This window comes from Acanthochromis polyacanthus, chromosome 13, assembly GCF_021347895.1.
Source record: "Acanthochromis polyacanthus isolate Apoly-LR-REF ecotype Palm Island chromosome 13, KAUST_Apoly_ChrSc, whole genome shotgun sequence".
Classification (NCBI taxonomy): Eukaryota; Metazoa; Chordata; class Actinopteri; family Pomacentridae; genus Acanthochromis; species Acanthochromis polyacanthus.
In genome coordinates this window covers 31,123,320-31,136,342 of record NC_067125.1, presented here as the reverse complement: position 1 = coordinate 31,136,342, position 13,023 = coordinate 31,123,320, and the positions used below count along the sequence as shown (strand labels likewise).

The 13,023-nt window shown below is 39.6% G+C and overlaps 1 protein-coding gene and 1 long non-coding RNA gene across 5 annotated transcripts in view; one reads left to right on the top strand and one right to left on the bottom strand.

Moving 5' to 3' along the window:
* The window catches only part of LOC110960797 (uncharacterized), a 28,946-nt gene that overhangs the window by 6,746 nt on the left and 9,177 nt on the right, over positions 1-13,023 (bottom strand). For all 4 annotated transcript variants that reach the window (XR_007945882.1, XR_007945881.1, XR_007945883.1 and 1 more), the window contains one exon: positions 9,217-10,479. This is a non-coding gene — a long non-coding RNA (uncharacterized LOC110960797). The remainder of the gene's footprint in view (positions 1-9,216; positions 10,480-13,023) is intronic.
* Positions 7,341-12,315, top strand: LOC110960796 (dehydrogenase/reductase SDR family member 11-like). The gene is made up of 7 exons (XM_051957965.1): positions 7,341-7,579; positions 9,154-9,363; positions 9,469-9,563; positions 11,522-11,651; positions 11,803-11,892; positions 11,989-12,054; positions 12,159-12,315. Exons 1-7 carry the CDS (start codon positions 7,448-7,450, stop codon positions 12,198-12,200), a joined length of 765 nt encoding a protein of 254 aa, XP_051813925.1. The 5' UTR covers positions 7,341-7,447; the 3' UTR covers positions 12,201-12,315.

The window sequence follows — 13,023 nt, the reverse complement described above, 5'->3', positions numbered from 1 at the left end:
TGATATGGACTGGATAATGTGTTAGGAATGAAAAGTGCCACATTGTTTGATGGGAATGAAAATTATCAACCCCCCAGGAGGGCTAAATTCAAGACACCCCAAAATCAAAGTGAAAAACTGATGTGGCAGGCTAGTCCACCTTGCTGAAATTCCTTGGCAGCAACTCAAAATGGTACTCAGTAGTTTGTATGCCCTCCATGTGCTTGTATGCATGACTGACGATGGGACAAGCTCTGAATGAGACGACGGATGGTGTCCTGGGGTATCTCCACCCAGAACTGGACCAGGGCATTACTGAGCTCCTGGACAGTCTGAGGAGCAACCTGATGGTGTCGGATGGAACAAAACATAATGTTCCAAAGGTGTTCTATTGGATTCAGGTCAGGTGAACATGGGGGCCAGCTAATGGTATCAGTTCCTTCATCCTTCACAAACTGCATGAGTTCTCTTATCACATAAGACTGGGCATTGTCGTGCACCAGAAGGAATCCAGGACCACTGCACCAATGTAGGGTCTAAAAATGGGTCCAAGGATTTCATCCTGATACCTAATGGCAGTCAGAGTGTCATTGTCCAGCCTGTAGAGGTCTGTGCGTCCCTCCATGGATATGCCTCCGCACACCATCACTGACTCACCACCAAACCGGTCATGCTGAACAATGTTACAGGCAGCATAATGTTCTCCACGGCTTCTCCAGACCCTTTCATGCCTGTCACATGTGCTCAGGGTGAACTTGCTCTCATCTGTGAAAAGCACAGGGCACCAGTGGTGGACCTGCCAATTCCTGTGTTCTATGGCAAATGTCAACCGAGCTCCACGGTGCCAATCAGCAAGCACAGGGCCCACTACAGGATGCTGGGCCCTCAGACCACTCTCATTACATCTCTTTCTGATTGTTTGGTCAGAGACATTCACACCAGTGGTCTGCTGGAGCTCATTTTGTAGAGCTATTGCAGTGCTCATCCTGGTCCTCCTTGCACAAAGGAGCAGATACCGGTCCTGCTGATGGGTTGAGGCCCTTCTACGGTCCTGTCCAGCTCTCTTAGACTAACTGCCTGTCTCCTGGAATCTCCTCCATGCACTTGAGAATGTGCTGGGAGACACAGCAAACCTTCTGGCAATGGCACACACTGATGTGCCATCCTGGAGGAGTTGGACTGTCTGTGGAACCTCTGTAGGGTCCAGGTATCGCCTCATGCTACCAGAAGTGACTCTGACCCTAACCAAATGCAAAACTAGTGAAAAACAGTCAGAAAACATTAGGAAGGAAAAAAAATGTCAGTGGCCTTCACCTGTAAACTCATTCTTGTTTTGGGGGGTGTCTCATTGTTACCCCTCAAGTGCACCTGTTGTTAATTTTATGAACACCAAAGCAGCTGAAACTGACTAAAAACCTCCTCTGTTACTTACTTGACCAGATCAGTATTCCACATGTTTGACTGACTTGATGCAGTACTTAGATTAAAAAGTGTTCCTTTAATTTTTTTTGAGCAGTGTAGTATATATGTTATATATATATATATATATATATATATATATATATATATATACAGTGCCTATCATAAGTATTCACCCCCTTTGACGTTTTATCCTTTATTGCTTTCATAAATCAGTCATGGTCAATAAAATGTAGCTTTTTAACAAAAAAATGATTGGAAAAAACTCTTTAATGTCAAAGTGAAAACAGATTTAAGAGCTCAAGCTCTGTCAGGTTGCGCGGGTATCGGGCATGAACAGCCCTTTTCAAGTCCAGCCACAAATTCTCTATAGGATTGAGGTCTGGGCTTTGACTCGGCCACTCCAGAACATTTATCTGGTTCTTTTTTTAACCATTCCTGTGTCGCTTTTGCAGTATGTTTTGGATCATTGTCTTGCTGGAAAATAAATCTTCTCCCAAGACGTAGTTCTCTTGCACACTGAAAAAGATTGTCCCCCAGGATTTCAGTGTATTTTGCAGCATTCATTCTGCCCTCTATCTTTACAAGCCTTCCAGGTCAAGTTGCTAAGAAACATCCCCACAGCATGATGCTGCCACCACCATGCTTCACAGTGGGGATGGTGTGTTTTTGGTGATGTGCAGTGTTTGGTTTCCGCCAAACATGACGTCTTGTCTGATGGCCAAAAAGCTCAATTTTGGTCTCATCAGACCAAAGAATCTTCTTCCACTTGACCATTGAGTCTTCCACGTGCTTTTTGGCAAACTCTAGTCGAGATCTAATATGACTTTTCTTCAACAGTGGCTTTCTCATTGCCACTCTCCCATAAAGCTTTGACCGGTGAAGAACCTGGGCAGCAGTTGCTACATGCACAGTCTCTCCCATCTCAGCAGCTGAAGCTTGTAACTCCTTCAGAGTAGTTGTAGGGGTCTTGGTGGCTTTTCTCACTAGTCTCCTACTTGCACGGTCACTCAGTTTACGAGGGCGGCCTGATCCATTTCTTGATAATTGATTTCACTGAACTCCGGGGGATGTTCAGTGCCTTGGAAATTTTTTTGTAACCATCCCCTGAATTGTACTTCTCAATAACCCTTTCCCTGAGTTGCTTAGAGTGTTCTTCTGTCTTCATGGTGTAATGGTAGCCAGGAATACTGATCAACCACTCTCTGGACCCTTCAGACACAGGTGTTTTACAACTCAATCACTTGAAACACACCCACAACACTCAGGTGATCTTCATTTCACTAATTGTGAGACTATTGGCAACAATTTGATGGACCTCTATTGAATTAGACCATTAAATTGAAAAGGGGGTGAATAATTATGCAAACAATTATTTTCATTTATATAATTTTCTTTCATTAACATTACTTTATAGAAATCTGTTTTCACTTTGACATTAAAGAGTTTTTTCCAATAAATTTTTGTGTTAAGAGAGCCAAATTTTATTGACCATGATTGATTTATGAAAGCAATAAAAGGGTAAACCATCAAAGGGGGTGAATACTTATGATAGGCACTGTATAATAATTTTTGCAGAAGTGGGTTTTGCAGGGTTAATCGAGTTTCTTCTTCTCTACATAACCTCTGTGCATAGTTCAGTAAATGATTCACTGAATTATATTCAGAGGTTCATCTTTGCACTTGGCAGAAACACAGAACAAACAACTTAATTGCACTATCAGCTAAGCAAAGCTTCTGAATCCTATAAACCCTTTGATTCCTGCTTCTTTGTCTCTGATCTGACTTTGGCTCTCACTGGTGGTTTTGTGGTTAAACTGCTGTCTCTCTTGTTTTCAGAGCTGGACTTCATGCTGGCATTTCTCACACAGATTACTCGGGTTTGTTCAGGGGTGTGTCCACAACACGTGGTGTTTTCATTGTGTCGTGTCGGGTGGATATCAATGTGTGCACAAGGGGCAGCTAAATAGGAGGAATGTCTGCCCACGCTAGCTTTGTTAGAAACAATAAATGGCAGTGAATTGTTGTCAGTTTGAGAGATGTTATGGTTGTTTCACCTGCTCGTGTTTGTTACCACCGTCTGTCTGATCAGACCAGACCTGAAGGTGGACCGGAGTCACCGACAGTTTCAAAGGGAGGGGCTCCACAACCTCAAACAACGTTGCGTAATCTGATGTCACCTCATATGAACTAACATGAACTAACATGCACCCCTGACTGCACAGGTTGTCAAAACATAGACTAAGACGCTCAGATTACAGCAAACAGAGAGAGGGAGTGGCTTCATTCTTCTTGTATCTTTACATAGCAGCTGGATTTTCATTACAGTTTTTTTTTCAGTTGCTAACAAGCATTGGTCCAAACTGAAGTCACATGTTCAAAACTCTTAACACAGTCTGCATTTCCATCATGCATCTCAGCTAAACACAGAGAGAGGGAGTGGCTTCATTCTTCTTGTATCTTTACATAGCAGCTGGATTTTCATTACAGTTTTTTTTTCAGTTGTTAACAAGCATTGGTCCAAACTGAAGTCACATGTTCAAAACTCTTAACACAGTCTGCATTTCCATCATGCATCTCAGCTAAACAGTAAATCTCATTCCGAAAACTGTTTCTCACCAACAAAACAAATACATGTTTCAAAATAAGCTCATTCAACCACAACACCAGCAAATAGTCTCACTTTGGAAACAAACACTGTCACTCTTAGGATGCTGAACTACAAAATACTAACAACAGAGAGCATTACATGAAATTAATTGTGATCTTTCAAGTTTGAATGATTTCTTTTTAGATAAATCAGTATTTTATTATAAAATAAGATCTATGCACTTTGAGTTTTCTAAATTATTGTGATATATTGCAACAAGAATGAATCGGGAATGCAGCAGTTTACTTCAAAAACATTGATATATTTTCTCTGTGCCTTTGCATAGGTACTTTGGGACCTTACAAAAAATTAAAAGTTTACTGTAAACAAAAATCAAATGTAGAATCTCAGAATTCAGGGGACAGAATAGAAATCAAGAGATAAAATTCAAAAACCAACAACACATGTATACTGTAACATTCACACCCTGTCCTCTGCATTTGGCCTCATGTTTCCTTCCATTACATCTGATGTCTTCTCTGGAGATTCATTGTGGCTAGAACCTTTTTGAGTGTCTCCTTTTTATGGTTTCTGATGAGGCCAAACACAGATCACCTGAATTGGGTTTCAGCTGACAACGACACTCAGCTGTGTGTGATTACCTAATCTTTTCATTTATTTTAATTTTCAATATTTTGAAATCATTTTCAATAGATTTCAATGTGGCTGCAGCAGAAATTCACTGTGTGCCCCCCCCCCCCCCATCATATGTTTTGATTGTGGTTTTTTGTAATTCAAGTTTTTATTGAATTTTGTATTTTGTAAACACATACGAGAACAATAAAACAAAAAAACAATCAGTGAGGTTAATAAACCAAATCAAATCAAGCTGTAGACAGACAAGTCCCAACCATCATTATCTATTGTACAATTTAAATCTCTTTCCCATGTTGCTTTAAGACTATTCCTTTAGTTGCTTTTCGCCCATGGGCAAATATTGTACCATTCTGAAGCTTTGCACAACAGTGACGGTCAAAGCAGAAATGTCTCTATCGGATTTTTCTCCCGTACCAGCTCAGTTTTTCCTTTTAAACAGTCTCTCATTTGTAAATACTTCCAAAAATGGCCATGCCCCTCTAAATTAAATTTATGTTTTAGATCACTGAATGACATGAATGCATTCCCTTCCAGTAGATCACCAACAGTTTTAATACCCTTTCTTAGCCATTGAGCCCAATAAATGGTCTGTTTCTTCTTTACTAATTTTAATTTCAGGGTTAAGCCACAAGGGGGCATATTTCAAGAGATATGGATCCAGCTTATATTTTCTGTGCACCTCCAGCCACACCATCCTAGAAAACTTTAAGATAGGATTTTCTACTTTTTTCCCCTTATTTAACTTTTGAGATAAAATTGATTGTGGTTTTAAGTTTTGAACAAAGTGTGTTAGCATTTGAAAAATGTGCCGTAAAAGTCTAGTGTTTTGCAGGTGGTGAACTAGAAACTGAGAAAAGAGTTCATGAGTTTTGGTGACTGTGGTCACTGAATGCATTTTGTGTGAAAGCAATGGAAAGTGTTTCACAGTTCGGTCCACATGGACTTCTGTTTTGCAGACCGTGTTAAGAGTTTTGAACATGTGACTTCAGTTTCAACATGTGACTTCAGTTTCAACATGTGACTTCAGTTTCAACCAATGCGTGTTAGCAATCGAAAAAAACTGAAAAAATGAAAATGAATCCATTTTCCATTAGTCCATTTAAGTTAATTCAACAAGTTTTGATCTTTGAATTCATTGCGTTAAGATTTACAAAGCCTGATTTGTTCAAGTTTAATTAATTGTCAAGAAATGCATAGTTTTGCTAAAATTTTCTTACTCAGTATCATGAATTCTTTTGCTTCACTTTACAGAAAATTCAACTATAACAAGATCTGCAGTGTTCCCCCTAAACAAAATGTTTTTCACTGCCTTTAAATAAAAGTAATGGAACTTTAAAATTAGTTTATTGCTGCTGGGATTCAATATACTGACAAACAAAGATTTTACGGTCAGATTCTGGAAGCAAGCAAGCAAAAGCAAGCAAAGTTTATTTATATAGCACCTTTCACAGAAAGGAGATTCACAAAGTGCTTCACAATAAAATCAAGGTTGTTGCTAAAGGTACGGACCTGTACCCGTAGCCTGTGGACTACGGATACGGCACTTGCCATTTGCCAATCAGATACGCGAGATCTGGTCACGTGACTCCCGGTAGACGCTAGCGGTACGGACCCGCAGCATCAGTACTACAGGTACGGACCCTAAACCTGACCCTAACACTAACCCTAACCTTAACCTTTGCTTACCTTTCAACAGTTTGCAGTGGTTAGCAGCTTCTACACTTGCGAGACTCGCATACGGATCCGTATCTGTCTGGCAAATGGAAAGTGCCGTATCCGTAGGCCACAGGCTACGGGTACGGGTCCATATCTGTAGACACTACCTAAAATGAACAAGTTGTCACAACACCACCACCTAAATAAAAGCCTGACTGAAAAGCCAGGTCTTTAGCTGCCTTTTAAAGGACTCCACAGAGACTAAAGTGCGCAGAGACAGTGGCAAAGCAGTCCAAAGCCTCGGAGCCACGACTTGAAAGGCTCAAAGGTTAAAGGCTAAATGAACCAGCAGGAATGTTCAGTCAGACCAGTTCTTTGACTTTGTGTTTTGCATCACTGGACATGATGAATGATGTGTTATTTGAGAACCGCCCTTTCTCTTCTGCTTGCATCAGAGTGACACAGCAGAAACTGATCTAATAGCAAAAAGCAAATATAATGAAATATTTTACTTTGCATTTCCACTTTGCATTGTGCTTTGATTTGCTTTAATAGATGAATTAAACTTAATGTGAGAGACAGATAAAAATACATTATCAGCTGTTGCCTCCTGTAACAGTGACTTTCACCTGTTTCTCTTTGATAAAAGTTCTATAAAAAATATGAAAGATGAACTCTGACTCTCTGATTTCACCTAAAATTGCAGAAATGAAGTTTGCAGTTGACGTCTGACCTGGATTTCATTGCTCTGCCTTCATACTGCACCTTGAACGCACCACTGTGGATACGGTCTAATAGAAGGCATTTGCTTGACAGAATTTAAATGAAATAAAATAGTGATTTGTGAAAAAAGGAAGAAATTATTCATCACTTTTGCGGCCAACAGGGATAAACATGGAGATAATTCATGAGAAAACACCGTGCAAGACAGAGAAAGTTTGAATTCTTTGCAGCGATGTGCAGGTGGAGCTGAGTTCTCTGATTTCTTACAGTGCACCTGGATTTTGAACGCCACACAGTGGTATATTTAACTGTAGCGGAGATGAACCGTCTCCAGTGTGCTGCATTCAGGGCTCCGTGGCTGTCACACTCTCCGTCTTCTCTTCTTCTTCTGTGTCTGTAGCAGGTTCCCGGTGTATCGCTGTGATGGACCGCTGGAAGGGCAGAGTGGCTCTGGTGACCGGAGCCTCGGTGGGGATCGGGGCGGCCGTAGCCAAACATCTGGTCCGCTGTGGGATGAAGGTGGTGGGCTGCGCCAGGAACGTGGACCAAATCAAGGTTTGAACTAAAATGAAAAGTTCATTTCTGTAGTTTTCGGGAGGAATCAGAGAGTCAGGGTTTTTTTTTTCTGTCCTTTGGACAGAATTACAACAGAGGAGATGCTGATTGACAGAGAGTAACTTCATTATTACTTTCATTTCTGCAGTTTTCTGGAGGAATCAGAGCCTGATTTTAGCTTTAAAATCACTTTAAAAATTACAGTGCAGTGCTGGCATTAAGGCAGTTGTTGTTTCTCAGACATCGTGGATGTGCAGATGATGAAGAAAACGTCCGTTGCGAAACTGGTATTTACTGCCATTTTAACCATAAATGGTTTAATTGTCATTTTACAGCTGTTGTCAGGCATGAAAACGAAATTACAGAGGGGTTCAAATATAAAAAGAAAATTAAAATATAAAAAAGTAACTATATAAACAAATTTAGAAAGCAAAGAAACACAGTATTGCCTAGTATGTATAGCAGCACAGTGTAGCATTATATGTGTAGCATTGCATGGTATTGCACAGAATAGAATTACATTGCAAAGTATTTCTGTACTGTGCCATAACTAAACTTTTATTCACGCTTAAGTCCTTAAGTCCATAGAAACATGCATCACTTGCAATAGAACATAATAAAAGTTGCAGTTTTATGTCAAGACAGCAAAATACTTGTGTGTTTAGCAGAGCACTGCAGATCTCATGACTTAATTTTACATGAAGTGAACGCAAGTGATTCATTGCACTGAGTCAGAAACTCACACATAATGTAGAAAACAGCTTGAAATAAACATGATAGGTTAATTTGCCATGAGGGCCGGTGATGGTCACAGTCACAAAGAAGAAAAAAAATTGCACATGAAGCTTAAGCAGTGGCACCATGAGTGGTTGGTGTCATTTTTTGAGCGGACTTGCAGACAAAAAAAAAAAAAAAAAAAAAAAAAAGAAACTCACACAGAGACAATGCATTTTTAAAAAGAACTATTGAAATAAGTGCAGTGAATGTGGTGCTAACTGATCTTGAAAAAAATGTTTTAACATTACAATCTTAATTCAATAAACCCCTCAAAAGCTTTACAAAATAATTTTTAGACTTTAAAAAGTCAGAGATTTGATTTCACACAAAAATGCAATTAAATGAGTTTGACTAAACAGATCGAGATGAAATGCACTGAGAGCTGCACGATTAATCGATTTGAGCACCTAAAAAAGTCTTAAATCCTCTGATTTCAGCTGCATACATGTGAATATTTTCTGGTTTCTTTCCTCTTCTGTGACAGCAAACTGAATATCTTTGCTTTGAGGATGTTATCTTGGATTTTAAAAAGTAATGATTGGCATTTTTCACCATTTTCTGACATTTTATAGACGAAACAACTATGAATAAAAGCTATAATAGGTCTACTTTTCAAAATGAAGGTTCACTTTAAAAAAACATAAATACTAAAGACAGTATTTACAAACTTACATTCAGAGATTTTTCTCTAAATCTGCAGATTTCAATCAAAATCCAGCATTTGAGTGACAGGTTCCTAAAACCACAGTCTTGATTGTGAAGCTGACCATCTGTTATGTTTTTAATTCTCATTTCAGGAACTGGCAGCCGAGTGTAAAAAAGCAGGCTACCCTGGGGTTTTGGTGCCTATCAAGTGTGACCTGACCAAAGAGGACGACATTCTGGCCATGTTTGCAACCATCAAAGCGCAGCACAAAGGCGTAGATGTTTTAGTCAACAACGCTGGATTGGCCAATAATGACCCACTGTTGAGCGGCAAAACCAGCGGCTGGAAGAACATGCTGGATGTAAGAACTTGGTTTTATTATAGAGACATTTGAACAAGAGTTAATGCTAATAATGTTATAAAACCTGTGCCTTTCTTTAATTTCTTTCTGCTCGGTTTCTTCCAGGTGAACGTTCTTGCCTTGTCCATCTGCGCACGTGAAGCGTATCAGTCGATGAAGGAAAGAAACGTTGATGACGGTCACATCATCAACCTGAACAGGTGCAGTTTTATTTATTGATTATCTTTTCTGTTGAGTCAGCAAATCATCACCATTCAAAGTGTGAGGATTATTTTTATTTTATTTTATTTTTATTTAGCCGTTATTTATATAGGTAGTCTTATTGAGACACTGAGTCTCATTCTCAAAAGAGACCTGTCCTTAAATAACATAACAAGACAACACTGAGTCACAGACAAACAACACTAAAGGACCTATACTAGACAATATAACAATACAATATAACACTGAGTTCCAGACAAACAGGGTCATGACAAAACACAACATAGACAATAAAGTGAATGTGCAAAGCACAAAGCAATGAAGTCAAAATGTAAAAACACTAAGAACAAGAACGGGCCCTAAAAGATGATATTTCCATAATGTTTAGAAGATGTTTGAAGTCCTCCAGGTGAATCATGAGGGACAGCTTCAGACTCTGCTGTAGTGAGTTCCACGTTGAGGGAGCAGAGTAAGAAAAGGCTGTCTTGCCGAGCTCTGTGTGGAATGAAGGGACGGTGAAAGTAATGAAGTCCTGTAGGTAGATGTTACGTCCCCGAGAACTAGGGGATGAGGGGACTAGAAAGTAGAAAGAATGAATATCTACAGAGGCTGGGAAAACTGGATGTAACCTCAACAGAGAGGAATTTATTTGCCACAAAGGAAAAACAAGAGCTCAACACAAAGCAGGCTTCACAAATCCAACACTGGGTGCCCAACACGCAGCCCTTCAGCAAGTAGACCCTTGGTCTTAAACAGAACACGAGAAAACAACACCGGCTCCACACTCTGGCAGCTGATCTGGCCCACTGGCAACGATGATCAGGCTTTCCTCCTCATTTAACCATCCCGGCTGATGGTAAGGAGCCACAGGTCAGGGTCGTTCTCAAACATATTTAGAGGAGCTCATTGTTGAGTCTGGAACGATATTTAGTTTTCATTATGTTCACAGTTGAGAAAGCTGCCTCGCAGCATGTTTGCCTGGTTAGGTTAAAATATGAGACTACAAATAATACTAAATTAGGAGCCATTTGGGAGCCGAAAGAACACAGCTCTTCTTTGGAGGCCATGCCAAAAGAACTAGCTCTCTGAAAAGAGCAGAATTTCAATCACTACTGTCCTCCTCTCTGACCCTCACCTCTCCACTGTTTCTTGAAGGCAGAGCTGCGATGCAATACAGCGACTTCATTGGCTGAGTAGCGTCACGTGGGAGTTTTGACTCTCCAAAAATATACATGAAACCTCAACAATTCGGGTCACTCTCAGTCTGTAAATAAATATGTTTAGGGCCAACAGTTTCAAAGGGAGGGACTCATATGCACGAACATGAACTAACCTGCCTGCTGTCATTCAGAAACTAAATGAAGATTTTAAACAGAAGACTTTGAAGCTGAAGGGACGAGTACTGTTCCTGAGAGAAAAAGTTCCACTTTGCACAAACATCGTGTTTCTTCAAGTCTGTAGCCGTCTCTTAACTGACCAAATGTAACCCTTGAAAACTGTGTGTCAGAACCACAAAAAAAGTCAGGCAATGGCATTAATGTAACCAAAACAGTGAACAGAAGAAAAAAACAAAACAGCATGATTTGTTTGTTTTATGTTTTACTTTACTTTGTAGATGATTTGAATTTCTTTTACTTCTTGCTTTTTGCTCATATTATCAATCTGAGTCTGTAGTTAATCTGCAGATCACTTTTTTTAAGTTACTGATCTGAGAAGTGAAAAGTGAAAAATGTCCATCACAGTGTCCTCTGTCTTGTCCTCAAATTGCTTGTATCAGCCAAACAGCATTAGTTGAATTCAGATAAGTGACTAATTGTTACAACTTCAGACCAAACACAGTAAACATGACTTTAAAGTAGCAGCAGAATTCATCATTAGGGATTTTTTTTAGGTCTATGCCCTGAGATTACTTCAGTACATGTAGGTAAATTCTGACCTGGTAAATCTTCTGTTACAGTGTGGCAGGACACATGGTAGCTCCTATTTCTGGTGGACACTTCTACTCTGGCACCAAGTTTGCAGTGACCGCCCTGACCGAGGGCCTGAGGCAGGAACTGCGTGAAGCCAAGAGCCACATCCGAGCCACCGTAAGGCTTCATTGCTGTCTGCATTTGAAATATAGTTGATACTCATTCTTCTTGCTTTCCAATCCTAAGATCTCCCACGATCCATCTCCAGCTCCACAATTAATATTAAAGCATACATTACGCTTGTAACTGAAGTTCACTCTCCCTGCAGAGTATTTCTCCTGGTTTCGTGGAGACTGAATTTGCTGACCGATTCATAAAAGACAAAGCCACAGTCCAACAGTTGCTCTCTCAACAAAAGGTAAAAATAGTGTCCCTATGTTAGTAAAGAGTCCTGTTGATATAATTAAAAGAATTTAAAAGAAAAATAATTAGACACTTTCCACTTCTCTGACAGAATCTGACTGGAGGGGACATTGCAGAAGCTGTTCTGTACGTCCTTGGTGCCCCTCCACATGTGCAGGTATGGTCTTTTAATATATATTTTTTATTTTCCTGATGCCGACTTCTGTCCTTTTACTGTTGAAACATCAGCAGTTTTCTCACAATGTGATCACTTTTTTTCAGATTGGAGAACTCATGATCCGTCCTGTGGAGCAGCAGATGTAATGATGCACTGTGTGGCAGCTAACACACACGCTCCACCTCATTTCTTCACTACAGTAACAAAAACATGGTTTTCCACTCAAGCATACAATAAAACAACATCTGATGGAACATGAAACTTGTTGCCTTTTTGTTACATGGAAGAGAATTTGATTTACAGCTAAATGCCACATCAGTAACGTCGACACTCAGTCAATTGATTCTTTATGGGAAGTTACTTTGGTACAACAGCTACGATCACTGAACATTACACTATTTAAACAAACTGACATGCACATACACAAACATACACAATAATCATATAGAAATCACTGTTTTTGTCTCACATATGCTTGGTACACATTAAAATAAATAAGTCCTCACTTAGAATACTGCATATATCATGTATAAATATTACCGTAAAGTAAAAAATAAAGCTGTTTTTAATCAACATCATATTTTAAATCATAATTATGCATGGAACGTGTGTCCCACAATAACCCTGTTAGCATCACTTTTTTATCTGGTAGAAGAAGAAGAAAGCAGTGAATCACATGAAATGCTGGAATTAATAATATCATCAGTTTTCCAAAAGAATGGGGGGGAGCAAAGCTATGTTCTCTCTTCTATTTTTCATATTTTCATAGCATTGTCAGTCATTGAATGTCTCACTCTACCTCATATCAGGATAAAATAAATTCTTTTTATCTTTTTCTTTCCTGTTTTCCATCATTAAGTTTGTCCTCTTGGCCAGCAGTAACAGTTAGATAAATATCTGGCTTCTACTCCTGAGAAAAAGCTAACATCAGCATGGATTAGCAACCCTGTTACTGTGATTAGAGTAGGG

Coding starts and splice junctions, on each gene's coding strand:
- LOC110960796 (XM_051957965.1), top strand. CDS start 7,448: ATGGACCGCTGGAAGGGCAGAGTGGCTCTGGTGACCGGAGCCTCGGTG. Junction 11,652..11,802: donor AGAGCCACATCCGAGCCACC/GTAAGGCTTCAT, acceptor CTCTCCCTGCAG/AGTATTTCTCCTGGTTTCGT. Junction 12,055..12,158: donor GTGCCCCTCCACATGTGCAG/GTATGGTCTTTT, acceptor ACTTTTTTTCAG/ATTGGAGAACTCATGATCCG.